This window comes from Callospermophilus lateralis, chromosome X, assembly GCF_048772815.1.
Source record: "Callospermophilus lateralis isolate mCalLat2 chromosome X, mCalLat2.hap1, whole genome shotgun sequence".
NCBI classification, from domain to species: domain Eukaryota; kingdom Metazoa; phylum Chordata; class Mammalia; order Rodentia; family Sciuridae; genus Callospermophilus; species Callospermophilus lateralis.
Genome location: NC_135325.1, coordinates 13,007,444 through 13,016,524, shown reverse-complemented (window position 1 = coordinate 13,016,524; position 9,081 = coordinate 13,007,444). Strand labels below are relative to the sequence as shown.

General features: G+C 45.2%; 1 protein-coding gene across 3 annotated transcripts in view; it reads right to left on the bottom strand.

The window, feature by feature from the left end:
* Nucleotides 1–6,076: 6,076 nt before the first annotated feature.
* Nucleotides 6,077–9,081, bottom strand: part of Pola1 (DNA polymerase alpha 1, catalytic subunit) — a 293,829-nt gene continuing 290,824 nt past the window's right edge. For 2 of the 3 annotated variants that reach the window (XM_077106279.1, XM_077106280.1), the window contains one exon: nt 6,077–7,296. In XM_077106279.1, coding sequence (XP_076962394.1) covers nt 7,151–7,296 — 146 coding nt within the window. In that variant the 3' untranslated portion in view covers nt 6,077–7,150. The remainder of the gene's footprint in view (nt 7,297–9,081) is intronic. The other variant, XM_077106281.1, reaches the window with a different exon arrangement.

Genomic DNA, 9,081 nt, shown 5'->3' with positions numbered 1-9,081 from the left:
GGTAATGGCGAGAGCTAGAAGCCAAGGCGCTGGCTTCCGAGGGGGCGGGCTCCACGATACACTCACTGGGAGGAGGGAGGGAGGGAGGGGAGGGAGAAAAGAGAGTAAGTGAAAGAGAGTGAGGAGAGAGGGAGAGAGAGAGAGAGGGAGAGAGAGGGGGGGGGAGAGAGAGAGAGAGAGAGAGAGAGAGAGAGAGAGAGAGAGAGAGAGAGAGGGAGAGAGAGAGAGAAAGAAGAGAGGAGAGAGAGCTCACGCAAGAAAGATGATGGAAAGGCAGCGAGGGGTATCCAAGTGGCAGATCTTAACTCGACAAATGTCATTACATCACTTATCCAGGCATTGGGAAATGTATACATTTTTAAAAATCCAAACAACTCTGGTTTCGTGAGGAGACCGAAACAGATTTGCGATCCTTAACCCGCTCGGCGCACTCCTCCCTGTGGCGGGAACCATAGCTTCCCCCTCCCCCGGGCCCTGCCAGCGCCCCTTCGGGTGACCGCTCGGTGGAAGCCCGCCCGCGGGGGCTGGGTCTCGCCAATGCTCCCAGGGTGATGGGAAAGGGAAGAGAAGCTTAATTAGTTTCAATTTGCAGTAATTAGCGCGCCGGACCTTTGGGGAGAGGGGCAGGCGGTGGGGGGGGGCTGCCGCGGCGTGACTACCGCAGTTCGCCGAGGAGCTGGGGCCAGCCGCCCCGTCACGCCGCGGGCCAGTCGGGGGGCGCGGGCGTGTCTCGTGGCCAGGGCCGGTCGGACTCCTCGTGCGCCCTGGAAGGAGGCGGGCAGGGTCCAGTGGCGGCCTGGGGCGCGAGTGTACAGGCCGAGGGGAAGGTGCAGGGTTGGGCAGAGGTGCAGGTCGGGTCCTTTGGGGAGGTGGCCAGCAAGCCCAGCAGCTGTGGTGCTCTGACCCGCGCATAGTCGGTAAGGCCAACTGGTCCAGACGTCTGGAGGCTCTGCTTGGGGAGTGTGTGGGCCCAGCTCGCCCGCCTGAAACTCTTTCTGGGACTTTGGCTTTCGGGTGGGTCCCCTCTATGATGGCCTAGCTGGGGACTCGCCAGGGCGGTACTCACAGGCAGGTGGCCGGCCTGGGGCATGGGAAGGGGCCTCTACCTACACTCCACCTCACATTCCTTTCCCAGGTTTAGTAAGGCTGGGTGGAAACTTTCTAGGGCATTCCTCCAGGCCTGAAAGTCTCAGACCCTCAGATTCCACAGACTCTGCCCTAGGGCAAGCTGCTTTAGGGTGGACAGGGCCGCTGAGGAGGAGATAGCCGAGTGCCAGAGACGCCAGAGGAAAGGAGAGAGTTATTTATTTATTTATTGGTGGTCGATATCAATTTTCCGTCGATTTCGGCTTTTTGTTTAGTAAGGCTTCTTTTTTCCCTTCCAGGCTGCCAGTTGGATGGTATACGAGAAACAGTACCATTCTTCCTGTTAATGAACCCTTTTTTAAGTCATTTTTTCTCATTTGACCCTTCCATGGAGCAGAAGCAAATTGCGTGAAATTACCTCCAAGGATTACATTTATTACTGGCCAATGAGAACCCCTCGCCTTGTTTTACAAACTCTTAATCCTATGTCATTCTGATGCCGAAAACAAGCTGGGTCCTGGGCCTCCTATTCTTTCAACTTTCCCCAGCTGGAGGGACCTCATTCTGCACTTAATATTCCCCATAAATATCACACGCTAAAGACCCCCTGACTTCCAGCAAGTCCACATTAAACATGTGACATGTCACGCATGACAAACTCTGAGTATCTTTTCAAAGCAGCATTAAAAGCAAAGAAACCAATTTTCTTCTCCTTCCAAACCTCCCCAAGTGCTGAATGATGGGGATTGGAAAGAGCCACTGGAGCGTACTTAGGGGGATTTTATGAGATTTTCCAGAATGATTTAATCTTATTGTGAGCATTATTAATGAATGGCAACCCAATTTGGCCCCAATATCTGGGAACTCAATCACAATGCTGGGAGCGGCTGACCCCACCCCCAACCTTAAGCAAACCTCTTCCACCATGGAGGAGGACATGTGGCGCCCTGGGGTGTCCAGGAGAGTCCAGTTCATGGCATGACTGTCTCCTATCATGCCCAGGGCAGAATGGCCCAACACCTGCTTTCCCATTGCCACCCCCACAGTATTTTGGGGGGAAGGATGATTGGAAGCCCTATTGGGGCCTCTGTGGGAAGGTTGAGGAAAAAGGGTAAGTTAATTTGCTACATTTTCACACAGGTTAACCAGATCCGGAGGAGGCATTTGGCATATTAGCAAAAGTGTTCTTCAGTCACCCATGGTCTGGGCTGTGGGCAGTGGTGAGGGCAGACATCTTAAGTGTGTGGTGAGGAAGTTAGCAAGAGGATAAATTAGGATGAGTGATTGTTGAAGGGAAACTTAGTCTTAACCTAAAGTTACTGGGATTGGGCCCTAATCAATTTCCCTTTCTAACAACTGCCCCTCCTGATTGGGGCAAACATTCATTATTGTTGCATTTGATTTATAATACCAAGAGTCAAAGCACCTGTAGTTCTCTGTTTAGTATGGTTTTGAGTGTGGAGATCTTTCTAGGATAGAAAAAAAGGGCTGATGTTGGAGGAGAGGAAATTATACATGGGTTAGCCTAACTTGCTTTTAGAGGAAAAAAAATGTACATGAGCATGTGTGTATGTGTATACACAAAAGTGAGTGTGTCTGAATGAAGGGGGTCTTAAATGGAGCCTAAAATGGTATTTTGGAACACAGAGTTCCCCAGAGCAACTGCATATTTAACTGACAGTGGCAGCCTGGCTGGGGGGCGGGGAAAAGAAAACCCGATACCTGACAGGGGGGAAAAAGCATTTTTCAAAGGAAAAAGTCGTGTTGTCCCTGGACGTTATTAACGGTCCAGTTTGAAGTATACATTTTTTTTCCTTTAAAGAAAAGGGAGCGATTACCAGTTATACATTAAGAAATGTCATTCAGTCATTTTTATTCATTCTCCGGAAATCTTCGTAAAAGCCTGAATCATACTTCTACAAGCAGCAATTTTGTTAATCCAGGGGGTTATTACTCTGGGCCCTTATTAGGTTCTACACCACTGCCAAGCAATCCTATAACCCTCTCAAAAGAAGTTTACCTCCCTGTTATAAAACCAGTAGTGGTATTTATACTGTGCAATAATTAGTGTATTACTTGAATCCACTAACACGTTCATTTTATCTCTGCACAAAACCTCTAGTCTGCTTATAGAAAGCTTGTGCCTCCTTTGGTGCTGTTAAAGTGGTGAAAGAGTGAATTGAAGGCTGGTTGCACTTTCTCCTTTTGCCTCGCCTTAATTCCCATCTCTTTTTGCTCTCATCCAATTAGCACAGTGTATTAAGCGGTTTATCATCTCATAGTCAGCTATTGAGAGAAACAAGGCGAGCACTTTGCAATAGAACCTGCGCTCCTTTGACACCCTCAGGTACTTACATATTCCACTGCGCTATGAATAATAGAGGAAGAATGGAGCGCTAATTCCCTCATCAAAGAATGCCTTGTCTGCTGCTTTGCTCAACAACACCATTCTGATCAAAAGAAAAGCAATAAAGCTTAGCATAACAAAACGAAACCTACTTATTAGCTTAGTGGTTAAATTAATGCAGAGCCGCTGCTATTCAAAACCAAGGTTTGAAAACAGCCTCCAACAACCTGATAATGCTGCCTTCGGGATGAAGGAATTTTAATCTGAAATTTGAGGCTGGCTCAGATGAGTTAATCTATTAAACTGCTATAAGGAAGCTCTACCACAAACCGTTCAATTAAGAAATATTTAGGTGAGGGGAGAGAGAGAAAGAGAGACAGACAGACAGACATGAGGGAAAGGGAGAGGGAGAGAGAAAAGAGAGGAAAATGCAGCTTCAAATTTGGAATGGCAGCATCAAATAGCATGGAATTGAGGGCCGAGGATCCTGACAAGAGGCTCTGAGGCTTAATGTTTTTCATAAAACCCTGACAAAGATAGGGAAATCTGTTTTTGGAGTTTTCTTGTTTTTGCATCTTCTGCCAAACTCACTTTCAATGATGTTTGAAAAAGTGTGTCTCAAGGGGTGTGTGTGTGTGTGTGTGTGTGTAGGCTTTAAGAGGTGGCAAGGGTTGGAGAAAGTGGTGGTGGTGAAGGACAGTGAATTCATTCCCTTTCAGCATCTGAACTCCAATCTGCAAACTTTGATTAGCCCCCACATCCTGTGCAAGCCATAAAATTAACTCCAACTATTTTTCAGGCAAATTAAAATTTTACAGGATTTTCAACTTCTGGCCTCTTCTATCTACCTTCATATGAAGGAGAGTTGAGGGTTAGTAAACTGTGCCCAAGACAAGCTGATTGCACATCTTTGCAAGGATCTGTTGTAGGTTAGATCCTAGTTCCTAAATTAAATTAAATAGAACAGGTGTCCTTTTCAGGGGCATGGGGCTCTAAGCACAGCAGGGTCCTTTTAGAGTACCATTTCCCAACTGGCTCAGATAGATTTTAACCCAGAGGTCCAGTCTGGCCCACACAATGTTTCAAATTTTGTTCTAAAATATCAGTTGCGAAGGTTTAGGAATAAAGAAACTTTATGGAATATTCAGGTTCTTGGCTTCTCTTAAAAACTGTACCACGTGGCTGCTCTGGGTCCTGTCCCTCTTCATATTACTGCTGCCCCTTTTAGACAGTCCAGACCCCTGGGTAGCATGAATCTAGCTTATTCCATTCATTCTCTTTTAGCATTTAAGACCTATGCCAGAGAGCCCCATGGAGAAAGATGGGTAGGCAGCTTTCTCCCCTTAAAAGAAGTGGGCAGCATATCTGCACCAATTCTACCCAGTATGCTATCAATCAAGGCAAAGGAAGGAGTAGTGACCTTTCTCAGAGAAAAGCGAGTAGGTGATATTCCAATCTTCCAACAGAGATCCATTGTAATTCTTCAAGTTGCAGTTTCCATAAAATTCTGGAATCCCGAGGTACCTCTTTTTGGTGACTGTACTTAGAAATGTCTGATTTTCTATAGATCTTCTATATAAGTGGTCCCTGCCCTCATAGTGATTACAATCTAGAGGCACTGACAAGAAATAAACTAGTGAGGCATTATTTAAGTCTTTTGGAGTTTCTGGATGACCAAGTTCAGGATAATTCTTATAATCAATATAATCCCAGGACCCAGAAATTAAGGAAAATATGCCTTCTCTTTAGAAAGCGAGTGGGGGAGTGGCTCTAGAAGCACCCACTGGAGAACTATCTCTATAAACTTATATAATAGCAATTATCAGAATTGACCAAAGGAGCAATAAAATCACATCAATCCCTTAGTTTCCTCCAACTTGTAACTGGCTGCAGAGCTTTTAGTACCAATTAATTAATCAACAGGAACCTAATCCCAAAGTATTTCTACTTTGAACTTGAGTGTAAGAGCAAGAGGACAGGAGATACTTAAGAGACTGAAGGGAGAAGGGAGGGAACAAAAAGAGAAGGCAAAACCAGATTGAAAGGTGGCTTCATCTCCACTACTTAACAAGTATTCCTTCCCTAGGGGACCTTTATGTTTGGTGCCTTTCTCCCAGGGAGAAAACAAATGAGCTTTGTTTTTCAAGAGACACCATGGAGCTCTTGGCTTAGCTCCCTTTGGTTGTACAAGTCCACAAAGTCACATTAGAAACCATACCTTATGTCTGTCTCTCTTTGGTGCTGGGGATCAAATCAGGGCCTTGTGCAGCTAAGCACTGCTCTACCCTGAGCTATTATAACACCAGGCCCCATACTTCACCTTTTTTTTTGTGCTGGGGATGGAACCTACATACTAGGTAAGCACTCTACTACTGAGCTATACTCCCAGAGCTTGCATCTTATCTCTTAAAGGATCCAAAGTCCACAGAAATTCTCCTGAATTCCAAAATTCAGAACATTCAAAGGCCTTGCTATTTGCAATAATTTATGAGCTGGGTTCTAATCTCAGTTGCAATGAAAAAAAAAGTGGGTTGAGGTTTGGGAAGGGGGGGGGCCTTCAGTCAAACAGTATTCCTTGCTGTCCCTGTAGTCAATTATTTGTGCCCAATAAGAATTCATTGCAACTGCTTTCCCTTTAGAAAAACTTTATTCTTAAGTATAAAGCACAGCATACTCTCCTTTATAAAAACACATAGGTAAACATTTTTAAAACACAGCATAGTTATACAAGGGGAAATATATTTTGTTAGTACAATCTTACCAATAATGTAAGAAAGATTGACATATTGAAATACTTTTGCTGCAGCAAAGCAGGCACCATTCTGAAGAAAATGAGAAAAAATAGCAAGCACCAGGGCCAATTAACCATTCTCCCACTTTGCCAAATGCAACACATTGATCCTCATCCCAAATGCTACACTTTCTTTTTGCACTGCTAAAGACAGAACTCAGGGTCTCATGCATGTTAGGCAAGTGCACTCTACCACTGGGTTACATCCCCAGCCCTTTGATGTCCTATATTATTTTAAATGTGCTTTCCTGTTGTATAAACTTTTACCTAAACTTTCTATTTAAGTGTGGTGTGTGTAAATGTAAAACACCTGTTCAGTGTGTGTGTGTGTGTGTGTGTGTGTGTGTGTTGGATTTTGGAGCAATTCAATAGAGTCCATTCTGTTTATTTTTGAGTGCAAGGATTCTATATCTCCCCTGCCATCCACTACCTATCTGAAAGATAAGACTAAAAAAGACAGCCACTTCTATAGCAAGTGGCTGAGGAATCATCTGGATTTAGACTGTGTTTAATTGGCATGTGAAAAGGCAAAATGTTACTACTGCTCCTGCTGGGCTGCAGAATCCTCTCTTTGGGGAACACCTCTACTACAGCCCTGGGGCAAAGTCCAGGGTCACTTACATCTCAGCCACTTTCAATTAAAATAGCAATTTCCCTCTCCTAGAAACCCAGTTCCCAATATGCTAGGTCTTTAGGGACATGGGGAAGAGCTCAGTGGTATATCATAACATGAAGACTGGATCTTCTTTGATGCATGACAGATGAAATATTTTTGCAATCCCTCCTTCTAGTTCACATACCATGTGAACATGAGATGCAGTCCTTAAGGGAAAAGCAAGATATTGGAGAAGCAGTTAGGGCCAGAGTAGAGGTGCTCAGGAAGCTAGGATTTGCAACTAGCCCTCCTCATTCGCTTGTGGATTCCCTTAGGACTTCACAGCACAATCGGCGAAGAGTTTGCTGAGGTTCACTTCAGAGTAGCCACTCCAGGACAAGAACTGCTCGGCTGTGTTCTTGAGTTTTCTGTAGTCCTGAAGAACTTTGGGTGTAAAAAACTGCTTCTTCAATTTTTCTAAAGTGAAATAAAAATAAAAGCATTAGAAGTCTCTTCTTCTATATGTGTATAATAGTCAAAATACATTCTACTGTCATGTATAACTAAAAAGAACAAATAAAAAAAATTTAAGTTTCTTCTTTACAGACCATTTGATAGTTCTCAGGCACTAGAAAGGGGAGTGTAGATTGGGTCTGCTCTATGTTTCTGAGTTTCTCATAATCTTCAGGGTATTCCTGGAGCCAGTCCAATGTTGGGGTGCCCAAGATTCCTCTGTTAAAGCTTGACTTCCTTTTGCCTGCTGGCCTATCACTTCTCAACACAAAGCTGACTCAGTACCTGGGCTGGGGCCACCTTTTACTGACGCAAATCGCAGGTGCACACCCACGTGCAGCAGACAAGGTAAGCTCCACTTTCACAGGCATGCAATTGCATGTGAAGTCTGCATGTGGCTAGAAGTACCTGGTCTCAAAGGAAAGAAGCTATGATTCCTTGTGCCTCCCAACCCATGCTCCCCAGATCACTGGGCCTAGTCAGTTTCTCCTAGTACCTTCTGTCTTCATCTCTCTGTTAAGGGGGACTGCCTGGAGAGTACTTGTCTATTGCCAAGATTTCTCTTTTTGCCAATACTGTGTGAACTCACTGTGTATAGTGCCCTGGCCTCTGGATCCTGTTACTTCACCCATTCATCCCTGGCTTTCCTGTTCTGAGAAAACAGAAAAACAGCTAGAGACAAGATCCTTCCTTTGCCTCTCCAGAGACTGCTACTTCTGTATTTTATTCTTTGAAAAGAGCAGTAGGGCTGCTATACACAGGTCTGATCTTTTCGGGGAATCTAACCCTGCCCAGAATGGTTAAGATGATGCAGTCTTTGTTCAAAGCTGCTCAGGAACCCCATGAGGCATTCTGAGAAGTTGACTCTTTTTTTTTTTTTTTTAAATCCCCATTTTATGGCCTAGGAATCTGGAAGGTTAAGTCACTTGCCCAAGGTCACACAAGATGCAATCAGGGATATAGATATATAACCCCAGCTAGCCAGAACCCCCAGTCCATACTTGGAGTTGAGTTTCACTTCTGACCACTTGCCCCCAATCCAATGCTCCTGAATAGAGAAAGGTAGGCCCCAGAAATCAGCTGTTCTGGAAGTGAGGGCCCTGGACACTGTGCCAAAGTGCCTGAGGGTGGGGGTAGTGGGGTGGGGGAAGTGGCCCAGCACCTTGGAATAGGAAAGGATTGGGAAGGAAACACAGAAGGGACAGGATGTCAATCACAGGAAGCAAAACCCCACTGAAGTCCACAAAACCCCGGAAAATGAAAACTCGGTCTCAAGATTTTTGTTCCTTAGTTACACATTCACATTTGTTCTCCACAACCTTTTCTAAATTACATCAATGCCTTTCCAAAAATAACAACAAAAAGTTTTGTAGAGGATTTAAATGCCCAAAGGGGGTGGAAAAAGAGAGGAAGGAGAGAAGGGGAGAGGGAGGGAGGGGGGGGGGGAGAGAGAGAGAGAGAGAGAGAGAGAGAGAGAGAGAGAGAGAGAGAGAGAGAGAGAGATGCATCATTAAGGGACTATAGAAAGACAATTTGAAAGTTCTAATTATCAGAGTCTGAGAATACACAACAAAGGCCCCAAGGCTGCCTCCCGGCAGGCCAGAGCTGCAGGCTGGCAACCCTGTGCATGTGAATGACACAAATGCATCTGATGACTGGGGAGAGCACATTTAAAGAGCTGCGGTAATAAGGAGCAGGGGAGGAAGAGAGGGGACACAGCTCCTGATGTGTTTACCTCCTCTGCTGATG